The sequence below is a fragment of the Vespa velutina genome, chromosome 7 (assembly GCF_912470025.1).
Source record: "Vespa velutina chromosome 7, iVesVel2.1, whole genome shotgun sequence".
NCBI lineage: Eukaryota > Metazoa > Arthropoda > Insecta > Hymenoptera > Vespidae > Vespa > Vespa velutina.
This window is the reverse complement of record NC_062194.1, coordinates 8481331-8496661: the sequence shown is the minus strand read 5'-3', so window position 1 is coordinate 8496661 and position 15331 is coordinate 8481331. Positions and strand designations below refer to the sequence as shown.

General features: G+C 38.9%; 2 protein-coding genes across 9 annotated transcripts in view; both read right to left on the bottom strand.

The window, feature by feature from the left end:
* LOC124950640 (ecdysone-induced protein 74EF-like) overlaps nucleotides 1-1224 on the bottom strand; it is a gene marked incomplete at its 5' end in the record, with an annotated part of 3320 nt that extends 2096 nt beyond the window's left edge. Inside the window, one exon of the mRNA XM_047497608.1 lies at nucleotides 1-1224. This exon is cut by the window's left edge and continues 2096 nt beyond it. Coding sequence (XP_047353564.1) covers nucleotides 667-1224 — 558 coding nt within the window.
* LOC124950652 (LIM domain-binding protein 2) overlaps nucleotides 1216-15331 on the bottom strand; it is a 122672-nt gene continuing 108556 nt past the window's right edge. For 6 of the 8 annotated variants that reach the window (XM_047497632.1, XM_047497633.1, XM_047497627.1 and 3 more), the window contains 7 exons: nucleotides 4711-4813; nucleotides 3694-3866; nucleotides 3323-3526; nucleotides 2790-2922; nucleotides 1955-2079; nucleotides 1604-1852; nucleotides 1216-1395 (listed from right to left, as the gene is read on the bottom strand). In XM_047497632.1, the coding sequence (XP_047353588.1) occupies nucleotides 1294-1395; nucleotides 1604-1852; nucleotides 1955-2079; nucleotides 2790-2922; nucleotides 3323-3526; nucleotides 3694-3866; nucleotides 4711-4813 (1089 nt within the window). In that variant the 3' untranslated portion in view covers nucleotides 1216-1293. Of the gene's footprint in view, nucleotides 1522-1603; nucleotides 1853-1954; nucleotides 2080-2789; nucleotides 2923-3322; nucleotides 3527-3693; nucleotides 3867-4710; nucleotides 4814-15331 lie in introns of all 8 variants that reach the window. The other 2 variants (XM_047497631.1, XM_047497629.1) reach the window with 2 other exon arrangements.

Genomic DNA, 15331 nt, shown 5'->3' with positions numbered 1-15331 from the left:
GAGGGATGGAAATAAGTTTTTTTATTTTTACTTTGTTTTTTTTCCTTCGAAATCAAAATACAAGGAGAGAGAAAAAGATATTCGAATGAACAGGAGCATCGTTGGCTGCCGCAGCAAGAGAAGAGACGCGGTTCACGATCGAAGAAAGAGAAGATTCGGATGAATATCTGCGGTTTTGTCGACGCGCGGAGCCTTACTCTCTCCGTCTTTCTCATTCACGTACAAATCATCATCATCATCATCATCATAATCATCATTATCATTATCATCATTATCACTATCATTATCATCAACAACATCATAATCATCATCATTATCATTATCATTATCATCATCATCATCATCATTATCATCATCATCATCATCATTATCATTATCATCATCATCATCATCATCATCATCATCATAATCATAATCATAATTATAATCATCATCACCACCACACATGCTACAAACAATCATACAGATTTTTCTCGCCGGACGCGCATAAAAGTTCTCTCGTCATTATCGAGACGAGCTAACGCGTGCGAGAGTCGAACAACGACGACGACGATGGAGAAGGAGGAGGAGTAGAAGAGACACCGCAGATAAACGCTTAACGTATAAACACATACATACATATATATATTAAACGCGCATATATGTATATATGTATGCAGGCGTATATCACTTGTGACCGCGCTGTGCGAGGAAATACTCGATCTGCTGCAGACAGAGCAACTGCTGCACCAAGCTCTGCAGCGGGTCCTGGCTCTGGGATTGTTGAGTTTGCTGTCCCTGTTGTAACGGCTGCGTCAAGCCTCCACCAGTAGACTGAGCAGACGGTGGCAGCATCGTGCCCGGAGCCGACTGCTCGGCCAACAATTGTCGCTGAAGTTGTTGGGCCTGGTAATGAGCCACCGCAACCAAATCGGAGGATTCCATCCCCATAGAGGCGGCTGCAGCGGCGGCAGCACTGGCTGCCGCGGCTACATGTCCCAAACGCGGATGATGGGGATGATGATGCTGCTGATGCTCCGGATGATGATGGCTCGGTGGTATGCCAGTTGCCTGACAAGAGAATGGAACGCTGCCAAAGGGTACGCCAACGTGCGACAACCTGCCGGCCGAAGAAGAGCCAGACGTGCAGCCAGACGTGCAGCCGGTAGCGCAGCCAGGCGTACAGCCCGTGCCGCAACCGGACGTGCCAAGATAGCCGGTGGGGAGGTTCGGATTCTCGCCCCGCTAGGGAGCCACGTTTTTGGGCTTGCGCCCCCGTCGCCCTCTGGTGGGAGGGCGCGGGGACTCCTGGCCTCACTGGCTCACCGCGGGGCTCTTCTTGTCTTGCTGCTGTTGACTGCCATCCTGCGAACCCGCGACACCCGAAGATCCGCCTCCCTGCGTACCCTGGACGCCCTGTAACACGTCGCACACCAGATGCTCCGTTATAACTTCCGTTCCTCTACAAACCTCACGGTTTTCTGATGTGTTCTTCGACCGCCTCTCGCCTATAGGAGCGCGGGCAGCCGCTCTTTAGCATCTCTAAATCGGAGTTAAGAAGACGGTTCTCTGTAGATACCGAATATTCGATTCTTTCTTTTTAAAGTTTAATAGAGGTTATTACCTGACTACCAGGTCCACCTTGCGGAGGTCCGGGACCAGGGCCACGATCTGGTGGCCAAGAGTTACCCGGTGTTGGCTCTGAATGGAATTGATGAGGATGCGGAGGCGGGCCACCCGTCGTGTCGTGACTATGTGGGTCTAAGCTATTCGCCGCATCATACTGCGTGTTCTCGAGCCTTGTGATCAACCGTTCGTCCTCGTCACCGAACTCGCCGCCCATCAGAGATGGCTCTCCTACGACCATCACATCCTACGAAAAAAAAGAAAAAATATATTAAACAACTTTAAAATTCAGAGCCTAAGTCTGGATTCAACGAAATCCGATGATTCATTGTCAAGTGCGTACACTTGCCTGCGACGCTAGAGAAAAATTCGGCCCTGGTGACCTCTTTTTACTAGGCGCAGGAGGAGCGTTGTTTCCCGGCCCAGAGGTACTGCCCTTTCGCTTTCTTCTTTTACTCGTTGGCCTCTGTGATTCTAAAAAAAAAGATTAACAACGAATGAATATCGCGAGTCAACGTTTCATCGTTAGCCCGATGTAGCACTCTAAGGGCCACGTACGGAACACACTGATAAAACCAAGTTCGCTACCCAGCTGTGGACCTTTCTTTTCGTAATCAAAGGTCTCTTACACATACAAGCACGCCATGCATCGATCGACAGACGATACACTCTTTCTCAAGCAATCTACGTATATATATTATATATATTCATATATATATATATATATATATATATAAATATATATATATACATACTCCTTCTTACGATCTTTACAGAGAAACACGCTAGATATAGAATTGTTCGCGCGCGAAACCGCCTACTTACTTCCACGGTTACGTCGACCTTGGTTGGAATGGCCAATAGTCAGGGAAATAGGAAATGTCCAGATGAAAGTGAATAGATAAGAAGATCAAAATCGAAACGAATATACGACATATATATATATATATATATATATATATATATATATATATATATACATATATATAATGAGGTAATGGATGATATATTTGGAATAACCAAGTAAACGGGAAAAGTCGACGTTATGTCCTTGGAAAGAAGCATCGAGAAAATATAATCAATCATTAAGAATTGATAAATACGAATTAATCTCGTTTTAGACTGATCCGTTTGTTCGGGCTCCACTGGCTGGTGCTTCTCATGTAAAGCAACTGTTCGTCTACCTCTCTTACCCGGCGGGGCAACCATCCTCTGCCATTTCTGGAACAAGGTCGTCTTCAGACAATCCCTTGGTGATAACGCGTACGCCTTGTGCCTCGACATTAGTTCTTGCATCGGTTCCAAAATAACACATAACTGTAAAGAAAGAATACGAAAAATAAAAAAAAAAAAAGAAAAAAGACATTTAATACAACGAATATACTTATTTTACAACATTAATAAGTTACATTTCTAGAGATGCGAATAACACCGAAGAGGACTTTCGAGAAACAAATACGTTCAGATACGTACGTACAAACGCGCGCGCGCATGTTCGTTCACGGTGAAAGCGCTTCCGTGCGACTAAAGAAGAAGGTAGATATAACAAACATATATCTTGTAACCCGGATATATACAACGAAAGAGAGAGAGAGAGAGAGAGAGAGAGAGAGAGAGAGAGAAACTTTCGCGAATGGAATCCATTCCCCTTTGGTGATATTACTATTTCTTTCGATTATCAATCATTCCATAAAAGTTATTATGTTTGGAAACTTACCCTGAGATAATTCAGAGTAGAGTTGGTGATACCCTGTCTAGTGATGTTCTTACTAAGCTGTTCTAGTACCGTAGGATCTTGCTGCATGCCTACAACCGACCTTGGTACCAATTCTCGATGTGTTCTTACTGACATATGCCACGACTTTATCCTCATAAGGTCGTCAAAGGTGAACTCCAATATTAACCTACCCTCTGTACACACCTAAAACGGAAACATCGGCAAAATTAGTTTCATGCTCGTTTAAACGATACAGTTTGCCTAACAGATTTCTCTCTCTGATTTTAGGCAATCGGAAGAATAAAGAAAGAGGACAGATAGACAGAAAGAGAGAAAGAAAAAGAAAGTATGAGATCAGACGAAACTCTCACCTTCGTAAACATTGGCTTGCCGTGATGCGTGACCATGACGCAGTGATCACAGTCTAGCGTTATACTAGTATTGTGAAACGACTCCTTCGGGTGCTTCATGTTGTAGTAAAGTTCCGTCACTCCACCTTCGAATATCGAACGGAAGTACCTAGGTATTAGCGTCCTTCCTATCGCTGAAAGGATAAGCGTGCTATTAGCCGACCATCTCGTAGAAAGCAACGGGCCGAACTGGTTGATATGTGGTTGTATATGTTGTATGTATATGTTTACGTGTACGCGATAAGAAAGGGAGAGAGAAAGAGAGAGAGAGAGAGAGAAAGAGAGAGAGAGAGAGAGAGAAAGAGAGAGAGAGAAAGAAAAAGAGAAAGAGAGAAAAGAGAGAGAAAGAGAGATTTAAGGCCCACGACAAACGCCAAGTCGATCTTTCGGTGCGAGATAATTCGCATCGAGGCAGATGGTACCTCCTCCTGTCGTTCGCGCGAGCTTGGACGATAGCGGCGAGCAACGTGTAATCACCTTGTCGCCATACATCCTCCTGCAGTAGAACGTCTACTAAGAGAGAGAGAGAGGGAGAGAGAGAGAGAAAAAGAGAGAGAGAGAGAGAGAGAGAAAGAGAATACGAGCGAACACTAGGGTAGAGACATTAAAAGTGGCACCTACTATAAAATTGCTCCGCGGTGGCGAGTTATTATTTAAAATAAATGTACGACCCGGCAAACGTTACCATCATTCATCTTCCCATTCATCTTGAACGTTTGTCAAGAAGGCCAAGGTATGAAATTTTAATGATTGTTCTATTTGAGATCGTATTTATTTAATATTTTGTTCAATAACGTCGATTTCGTATTTAATATTACGTAATTAATTTAGATTTATCGTACGACTTACGATTCAATGTGATCTTATCATTGATTAAAACATTTAAATGTATGATCGTAACAAGCGTGTTTTGAGTGCGTGTGTGTTTCTTTATTTTTTTTTTTTTTTATTGACATTTTAATATTCAATTATACTAACTGTATCTCTTCGGTCCATCCTCCAGACAGAAGGTGAGGGTGAGCGTAGCATCGTCCTCGAAGAATTCTGTCGCGAACGAGTCCCACCATAGATTGTCGCTATCCTGGAACAACAACAACAAAAACAACGATAATAATAATGATAATGATAATGATAATGATAATGATAATAATAATAATAATAATAATAATAATAATAATAATAATAATAATAATAATAATAATAATAATAATTACAACAACAACAACTAAGTTGAAGAAGTCTTTTTAACATTTAAAAAGAATAAGAAAAATAATAAAGAGAAAGAGGAGGTAGGAGAAGGGAAAAGGTAAAAAGGTCGGACAGGTTCGTTTACAGTACAGCAATGACAATAATATCGTGACGATTTTTCCTGTGGGACTTGATTCGCAAACCGGAAAAAAAATACAAAAAAATCTGAAAAAAATTCGAAGAGAAGGAAAAAGGAAGGAGAGAAAAAAATATACAAAAAAGGGGGGAGTGGGTAAAAAAGAAAGAAAGGAAAAGAAAATAAGGGAAAAACGAGGAAGAAAAAGTGAAAAAAGGAAGATAGAAGAACGAAGCGTGGAAAAGGGACAGAGGAATGGGATTGAAGAGAAGAGAGGGTCGAACGAAGGACGATAAGAAGGTGGAGACAGGGTAGTGGGGAACGTCTGTATGCGGCGCTGAATAACGCATGACTGTCTGGCTTGAAATTATAGCATTTCGTCCTCCCACCCCCACCCATTCCTTTCTCACTCTTTATCTCTCTGTCTCTGTCTCTGTCTCTCCGTCTCCCTTTTCCTTTTCCTCCCTCTTTCTTCGTTCTCTCTCTCTCTCTCTCTTTCTCTCTTTTTTCTTTAGTAAAAGAAAGGACTTTGTTCACTGTGCTTTCATTCAATTATACATCTCGCCTGTCCCCACCCTCTTATTATTATTTTTCCACGCGTGGGATGTCTTTTTCCGTGACGTTATCGAGTAAAGCTTTATCTTCCTGGGTCTACACCGCATCAACTAAGCCGTGTTCACTGTGAACGATATTGAGATTCACGAAGAAACGAGATTCCTCTCACTTCGATGGTGGATCACTCTTCGTTGTGGATCGAAACACGGACTTTCGTCTTTTTATCGCGAATCACGCGTTTCGAACGTGCTCGATTCCTTCTATCCCGTTTCTCGTGCTTGCAACGAGAGAGAAAGAGAGAGGGAAAGAGAGAGAAAGAGAGAGAGAGAGAGAGAGAGAGAGAGAGAGAGAGAGAGAGAGAGAGAGAGAGAGAGAGAGAGAACGCGAGGGTGGAAATTTTAGCAAGAACGTCGTTGCCCGGGCAACTAGCAGCACGGCGAAGCCCAGAGACGAGGCGGAAGGAAGAAGATACGACACGATGCTGGATCCGTGAAGCTCGAAATTACGAAAGATATCGCAACCGATCGATCCACCGGCAAGCAGCAAACTTGTTTCACCAAACTCCAACTACTGTTACACTGGCACGTCTATCTATACCAATTTTGACACGTTTCATTTATTTCATAATTTTATTACGATTTTTATATTAGGGAATTGAGCCTGGGAGTTAACTTTTTTCTTGCCATTTTTTTTTTACACATATATGTCTATATGAAAAAAAAATATATATATAAAACTATACATATAAAAATATATATATATATAAAAAAAAAATATATATATATATATATATATATATATACGAAAAAAGTATAAAAGTGACTTTGAATCGCGAAAAGAGAAAAGGGATACTTTTCTCAAAAACAGACAAACGAGGAAGAAAGATAGAATGAGTAGTGTCAAATTCGAAAGAGGACAATCGCTTTTCCGTTTCACCGTCCATCCCGCGTCATATGCGCGGGTGTATATACGTGTGTCTACGTGTCAGTACGTGTGTACTCGCGCGAACATGAAGATTTATTTCGGACGTAAGCTGCCGGCCCGTGCCAAATCAAGCAAACTGTTGCCACTCCAGCACAAATTGATATTTCTGGCAAACGCGTCGCGAGTCCTTTACGGAGTCCAAGAAAATGGAAGAAAAAGGAGAAAAAAAAGAAAAAGAGAAAGAGAGAGAGAGAGAGAGAGAGAGAGAGAGAGAGAGAGAGAGAGAGAGAGAGAAAGATTGAGGATGAACTTTGGAATGCTTATTGAAATGGACAAAGTGAACGAGATTATGCTCGACAAATAAGCGACATTGAAGTAACATCGCAAGTCACAAACGGCTCGGGGTACGGAAAAAAAGGTATATATATGTGTGTGTGTCTGTGTGTGTGTCTCCTCATAAAAATTCGAACGTATCCAATTTCTTTTTTGTTTTTTTCTTCAGGATTTCTTCCAAGATCACACTTGAAGGATTCTCTCTATCGATAGGTGAGGTAAGTATATGCCTCGTTCGTTTGATCATTTTTGATATTTTTGAGGTAACTCGGCCAATGTGGATGAGGCATGTAACAGACTATTCTTGCCTCGATCGGACATTAAATTTCTACACATATACATATGTTCTACGTATATTCGTGTCTACCAACCGCAACGATGTTTCGGAACCGGCGATCGATACATTTTCGACTTCGCTTCTAGCAGCGTGTGCCTAGATTTGTTCCCTGGATTTTATTGCGTTCTCTCTCTCTCTCTCTCCCTCTCTCTCTCTCTCTCATAATCTTTTTTTCTCTTCCTCTCTCTCTCTCTCTCTCAATCTTTTTCTCTCACTCTCGCTCTCTCATAATCTCTCTCTCTCTCCCTCTCGCTCTCTCATAATCTCTCTCTCTCTCTCTCTCTCTCTCTCTCTCTCTCTCTCTCTCTCTCTCTCTCACAATCTTTCTCTCTCTCTTTGTTCTCTCCGTCGATAATATTTCCCGTGCATTATAAAATCGAATATTAATTTTATCTAGGTAAAACTTTTTCAAGTCTACTAATAGCGAACCATAAATAATAATTTATAACGTATGAGAATATAAACCTAAAAAATCTAGTAATGAATAAATCCAAAGAGACGATACAGTCATGTTTTTTTCTTCATCACCCATCATCCAATCAACCACCCACTCATCCCCCCCCCCTGATGGCCCGTTATTTTCCTTTTTCTTGTAGAAATAATGATGATAAAGAACAAAAAGAAAGAAAGGAAGAAAGAAAACGAAAAAAGAGGGTAACAAAAAAAAAAACTAGCTAAAAAAAAAAGGGGAAAAAAGATACAGGCGGAAAAAAAAGGAAAAAAAAAAAAAAAAAGAAAGAAAGAAAAAAGAATAAACCAGCGACACGTTGCGCACGGTAGCAATTAAAGAGGAGGTACTGGGCAAAGGTTCCGGACCGTTATACCGACGATAAATCCGTGCCCGAACGGGCCTGCTAATTTTTATGATTTTCCGACAAAGCAACGAAAAATTCAAGTTCCGGGCTCTTATTAGCCGACACAAGAGAGAGCGAGAGAGAAAGTAAGAGAGAGAGAGAGAGAGAGAGAGAGAGAGAGAGAGAGAGAACGAAGAGAGTAGCTATAGGAGAGGGAGAGTTGAGGGAGATGGTGGTCGAATTCAATTTGTCGAGAGATCGAGGTGGCCTCCGGTGGAAAAAAATCGGCCCGTCGTTGCGTCGTAATAAGCGTGTGCGCGCGCGCACCTACCACTCCCTCTCTCTCTCTTTCTAGCACCAATCTCTATCCAACCATTCGTTGCTGCTGTATCCTTCTCTTTCTTTCTTTTTCTCTTTCTCTCTCTTTCTTTCTGTTTCTCTCTTTCTCTCTCTCTCTCTCTCTCTCTCTCTCTCTGTCTTTTTCCTTTTCTGTTTCGAACGCTTGTACGCCGACGACCAAAGAGCGCGGAAAAAAATGTCCGGCATCGACTCTCCGAATTCCAGTCTGATTCCGGCATTCCGTTGAGACTGAAAGAATCCGGTATAATTCCAGTGTTACCAGGTACATAGGTACCCCTCGAACGGACGCCTTCGACGTAGACCACCCTATCTTAAAGCTGCCACTCGCGACGAATACATTTCTTTTCATCGATTCGCTTCCACCGTTCAACCCACCCCTTTTCCATCTCTCTCTCTCTCTCTCTCTCTCTCTCTCTCTCTCTCTCTCTCTCTCTCTCTCTCTCTCTCTCTCTCTCTCTCTCTCTCTCTCTCTTTCTCTCCCTCTTCTTTCTTTTCCTTCTCTCTTTCGAAATTCGAAATAAGACAAAACTATTGCAATCCCTTGAAGCACACACGTTCGTACGCATGCACATACGCATGTATGTACGCATGTATACATGTTTATATATGCATGTATATATGTATGTATGCACGTTACACGTATACAGTGAAGACACTCGAAACGATTCTTTTTTCTTTTTTCTTTTTTCTTCCTTAGCCGTTCTCGTTCTTAGGGCCCCTTCCTTCTTTAATATCTATCCAATATTCGCATCCACCCTTGCCCTCTTTGGGCAGCATTTTTTTCAGCCATTCATTTCTTCGAACATTTCCTTCTCTCTCTTCCTCTTTCTCTTTCTCTCTCTCTCTCTCTCTCTCTCTTTTTCTCTCTCTATCCTCTTTCTCTTTTTTCTTTCTCATTCTCATTCTCTTCAACTGAGAAAGCTCTTCTGCTCGGTCTGTACAGTGGCTAGGGTTGCCGTCGACTTTTCGCCGAGACTGTACCACCCCACTGTTGTTAGGGGGGTGTGGGGAGACTAGGGGTGGTATATGATCGTGTATATACGTCGCGGGTAAAGTATTGTCCGCGCGCTCCGCCTCTCGATTTTACAGGAAAAATCGTTCGAACGTCGAAGATCATTGAAATTTGTTGGTTTAACTATATGAAAAAATCGGGAAAATTCGTCAGAGATGAGCCATCATTTTTGAAAATTTTCGAATGAAGGATTCGATCGGAGATAGATCATTGAAGATTTCTCTCTGGCTGTAGAATGCCGGACAAAACTCTCCCGGCCGATCGGAGTATATACGGCCAGGGGCGGCGGCGAGAGGGGCCAAGCTAAGGGGGAGCAGGGGGTACAATATGGGTTATCGAGGGGGCCCCACCCCCAGGGGAGAGCAGGGGCCCTCATTTTATTACCCAGGCTCCCATAGCGGTTCTCAACCTTCCGAGAAACTTGTCCCGTTTTCTACTGTCCTCTTTTTCCTTTGCTTTTCTCTCTCTCTTTCTCTCTTTCTCCCTCTTTTTCTTTCTCTTTCAATTTTTATATCTAACTAGACTACCATCTTTCTTTCCATTAATTCCTGTACTTTATCATTTGTATAATAAAGAAGAATTTTTCGAACGTTCCCATGCGTGATATCGAATATATATTTCCTCGAAGAAGAGATATAGTTGTATTTTTCATCTCTCTCTCTCTCTCTCTCTCTCTCTCTCTCTCTCTCTCTCTCTCTCTCTCTCTCTCTCTCTTTCTTTTTTTTTTATTGTCAAGACTTATAAAGGGGGAAAAAGAAAAAAAGAAAGAAAAGAAAGAAATCAAATTCGTGAAAATGGAGAAATCTTTCAAAGGAGTACTACTTTTCATCGAACAGGAGTAGTAATAGGAAGGGTTGGAATTCAAAGAGGCAGAGGCTTCGCGTTTGCCGGCGAAGCACGTAGAGAAACCAACACTGGCTAACGTATACGGAGAGAGAGAGAGAGAGAGAGAGAGAGAGAGAGAGAGAGAGAGAGAGAGAGAGAGAGAGAGAGAGAAAGAGACAGAGAGAGAGAAAGAGAGAGAGAGAGAGAATAAGAGAAAGAGACAGAGACAGAGGGACCTTAGGCCAGCGTGCAACTCAGTACCGCAAGCGTACTCGCGTGTACTCGTCCGTATTCGTCCGTAGGACTTGCGTATAGTTCGAACTTCATCGTGGTCACGTTGCGTGCAAATTCGCGCGTATTTGGCGGACAAAGACGAACCCGGCAATTACGTCACGAGATCGTCGGTTCTCTTCATCATACCGAAAATGGCTTCCTGCATTTTAGGACAATCGTTTACGGATGATGAAATCGTATCGATTCCGATCTCTTCAAGTAAGATAGATGATGATAATAATGATGATAATAATGATAATAATAATAACAATAATAATAATAATGATAATAATAATAATAATAATAATAATAATAATAATAATAATAATAACGATAATAATAATAACGATAATAATAATAATAATAATAATAATAATAATATTATTATTATTATTATTATTATTATTATTAATAATGATGATAATATAATAGTATTATCGTTGACATTATTGTTATTATTATTTGCGTATTCGTATTGTTTTTACGATTAATAATATTTCATTATGTATACATGTATATCTACTATAGATTATTTTCCCTTACTATTAATATTATTCTTATTTTACTCTTATTACTATTATTAAAATTGTTATCTTGTATTAAATTGAAAAGGTTCTCCATAATTAGCATATAAAATACAAAATCGCAACATAATGTTCGCGATAATGAATGTAGTAAGTAATAAAATACATTACATATATCTCAATATGGAGATCGATCCAACAAGAGGATACGATCAAAATGGTCGTTAATAAAATTTTAGAGATTCTCGATATTTGTTGTATCTCTCATTTTTTTTTTTTTTAAACGATCTCACTTGTCAATCAACCAGTTTGTGTCTTAAACACTTAGCACTTCGACGTACGACTCGAAAATCCAAGTGAGAGAGAGCTCGAATTCGAGACGTACGATGGAGAGAGGATAAATAGAAACGCGGTAACGCGTTTACGCTAGGTAGAAAGGTACGACGAGTGTGCGGGAGCAGTAGAAGAGACGGCGGTGGCGGCGGCGGCGGCGGCAGCGGCAGCAGCAGCAGCAGCAGCAGCAACGGCGGCAACAGCAGCAGCAGCAGGAGCAGCCGCCGGCGGCGTGTTCGAGAGGAACGATTCGAGAAAGTAACGAAGAGAAAGCACGTGGAAATTTCGTTCGGATTGCTATCGACGTGAGGGAAATGTCCGAGAAGAGCTTGTTTCTTCTAAGTGACGAGAGTGCGAATTCAACGAATTCCTATGTTTCTTTTATAATAATAACTTTTTCTTTCTTCTTTTTTGTATATATATATATATATATACAAAATATATATATATATATAATCGAATGTCATTAGATATTTTAAACATAAAAGTATTTTATTTTAGTCCTTTTTTTGTTTTCGTATCTTTTTTTTTTTTAATCGTACGAGTTTGAACCAATGGATCCTCGAAAAAAGGTCTCGTCGAAGAGTGACAAGTGGTGGCGCGACAAAAACTCTCGTTTTAACAAACGTTGATAGATTCGTGCGCATCGTCAATTGCGCAACGCGTTCTAAAACGCTGGCCACTTTTCTACGTGAATTGACTTTCATAATCACCGGCGGCTGCATGATTATGAAAGTGGTCCAAGTAGTTTATTCTTCATTTCGTGATATTTCGTTTATCGTAGTTCGAATTATTTAAAAATTATTATTCTATAATGAGAAATGGAAAAGAATTATCTATGTATATTCATATTCCCAGAGAAAAATAATTATCTGACGTAATTCGAACAATTTTAAGAACAATGCGTAAAACAAAATATGCCATTGAACATGTCAAATGACTTATTAGACCATTTTCATAATCACCGGCTGAAATGACTGGCAATCAAATGTTTAAATGAAAAAAAAAAAAAAGAAAAAAAAACGAGTATTTTCGTTTGCGTGAATAATGAACGACAAGTAAAAGAGAACGTTATATCTACTATAAATAATAATTAAAAATAATTAATCGTTAAAAATAATTAATCAAAAAGATCGATATGGACAAATAGAAAAAAAAAGAGGAAAAGGAGAAAAAGAAAAAGTCGTAAGTCTTCAAAAGAAAGAGTTAAGAAAAATAAATAAATAATTAAAAAAATAAAAAGAAAGAAATAAAATAAAATAAAATAAAATAAAATAAAATAAAATAAAATAAGATAAAAAGAATAATAAAGAAATAAAACAACGGAGGCTTTTCTTTTCAAATATCGCCTAACTACAGCGCGAAGAACTCCTCTTAGGACATTCTCGACAAACGAGAGCGATCTTCCTCCAACAGACATCCTCCGTAACAACGGACCGAGCCAAACGGACCAGAGAAAAAGAGAGAGAGAGAGAGAGAGAGAGAGAGAGAGAGAGAGAGAGAGAGAGAGAGAGAGAGAGAGAGAGAGAGAGAGAGAGAGAGAGAACGATCGATCGATGTCGCTCGCTCTGCTTCGTCGTCGTCGTCGTCGTCGTCGTCGTCGTCGTCGTCATCGTCGTCGTCGTCGTCGTTGTCGTTCTCGCCCAAGAAAATTTTTAAATTATTTTTCACGGACTTTCGTGCCACATAGAACGAAGAACGTAGTAGAAGGAACGCGTCTGAAGGGGCGTCTAGAAAATCGACGTAATCCCGCACATAGCAGGATCATCGTATTCGGTAGGTATTAGTTCTAGAAAATGCACTTTATTTTAACGTTCCTATTACTTCAATGTAATAATTGACATCGACAAAAAACATCGAGATATCTATTTACGAAATTAAATTAAAACGCATTACAAGAACATTCAAAAAATTCAGTATTTACGTATAATTCGTTCTTTTTTTTCTTTATTTTTGTTTTAAAAATTTGTCTTGCTTAGAAATAATAATAATAATAATAGGAGAGAAGATATTTTCGTTTCTTTTTTTTTTCTCTCATTTTAATATTAAATTTGAGATGATTTTATATTAAAAATAATAATAATGATAATAATGATAATAATAATAATAATAATAATAAAAAGAAAGGAAAAGTACCGAAAGAGAAATCATATATTTTGTATTAGAAAAAGTTTCTCCAAGAAGACTTTCCACACAAGGCTCGTTCGATCGAAAGCAGAAAGCATACTGCGCGCTCTCGGCGTTGGCCGGCAATGCACGAATTTGCCGCTGATGTTGCGCCGTTCTCTATCCGATTGCTCTGTAAGCTTCTTCCGAGCTTAGCCCAGCCCGATCTTAAACGATGCGATTCCAAAACTTCAAATTCATCGTTTTAATAACGTTCTTTTCCCGCGCACTACCAAATTTCTTACCGATCAAAGAAAATCCAAAGATATACTTTTCGATTGCATTTTTACCTATGCATGAATTTCAATTAAATATCAAAATTTATATTTTACAATTAGCGATTATTAACTAAGATCGAAACATTCTTTAGTTCATTATACGTCAAACAAAAAATAAATAAATAAATAAACAAACGATTTTTAGTTAATAAACAAATTTTAAAGGTAAAATCAAGCTTAAAATAATTTCTTTGAAATTAATAAAAATATTATTACACGCCCTTAACTCATCTCGTGTATCTTTATTTTTTTTTCTTTTTTCTTTTCTTGATATCATTTCGAAACATTAATAATTCACTATTTGAAGTAATACTTGTTAAGAATACTTGCTAAGAATTGATAAGAATTAAACATATCGCCGATGTATTTCGCAATTTTTCTAATCAAATCACACAACCGTATGAATTATATAATATCATTAATTTCACGTTATATAATTTTCTTCTTTATAAAATAAAATTAAAAAAAAAAATCCCGAAACAAAAGAAAATTAAATTACAAAGGGTTATCGAGCCCTTTGATGCGTCAAGTAGTTCGAGTAGATGATTGATCGCGATCAATCTTTTAAAAATTGTATGAAATATAATAGATATTAATAATAATAATAATAATAATAATAATAATAAAAAAAAAGAAAATAATAATATTAATAATAAAAAAAAAAATTAAAAGAAAAGAGAGAAGAAATAAGAAACAACAGAAATCAGAGATTTAGCGTGAGAAGGAAGAGAGATAGAGAGAGAGAGAGAGAGAGAGAGAGAGAGAGAGACCGAGGGAGAGAGAAAGAGAAGCGGAAGTAATGCGACGGAAGAAACGCGAGCGAGACGCGCGCGTCGGTGACCGTGCACATGCACGCTGACAACGCACGAGATCTCCGACGATAGGACGAGGAAAAGATGATTTACGAGCGTGGGACACGCCACGTCGTTTGTTAGACTCCCTGCGAGTAGGGGGTGTTGCTCGCCGACGAACGGCCTCACAACTTGTGGGGGTTGCTTCAAAGTTCTTCTTTCGAGATTCAACGAGAACGAAGGTTCCTCCTCTCTCGGAACGAAACTGAACGACGAAAAAAATATAATCGATTAGCTTTGAAAAATTAACTAACAACATCGTTGAACTCATTAATTTTATATTATTTTTAACAAATAAAAAAAAAAAAAAAAAAAAAAAAAGAAAGATCTCTGAAGTCTAAGAAAGAAAATTAATCTCGTCTTAGAATTTTATACAACGTTAAAGAAATGGGACAACATCATCGTTTTTCTATTTTTACTCTTTAATCTTAACGGAAAAGTTTTTTAAACAACAAGTCTTCCATTTATTATTTATTTATTATATCGTGAGATACTTTTATCATTTCAATGTTACATCCGATATTGATGTATACGATTACCGTAGACAGACTACTTAATATTATCCATTTTGTAATTACAATATTAATAATAATAACAACAATAATAATAATAATAATAATAATAATAATAATAATAATAATAATAATAATAATAATGATAATGATAATAATAATAATGATAATAATAATAATAATAATAATAATAATAAT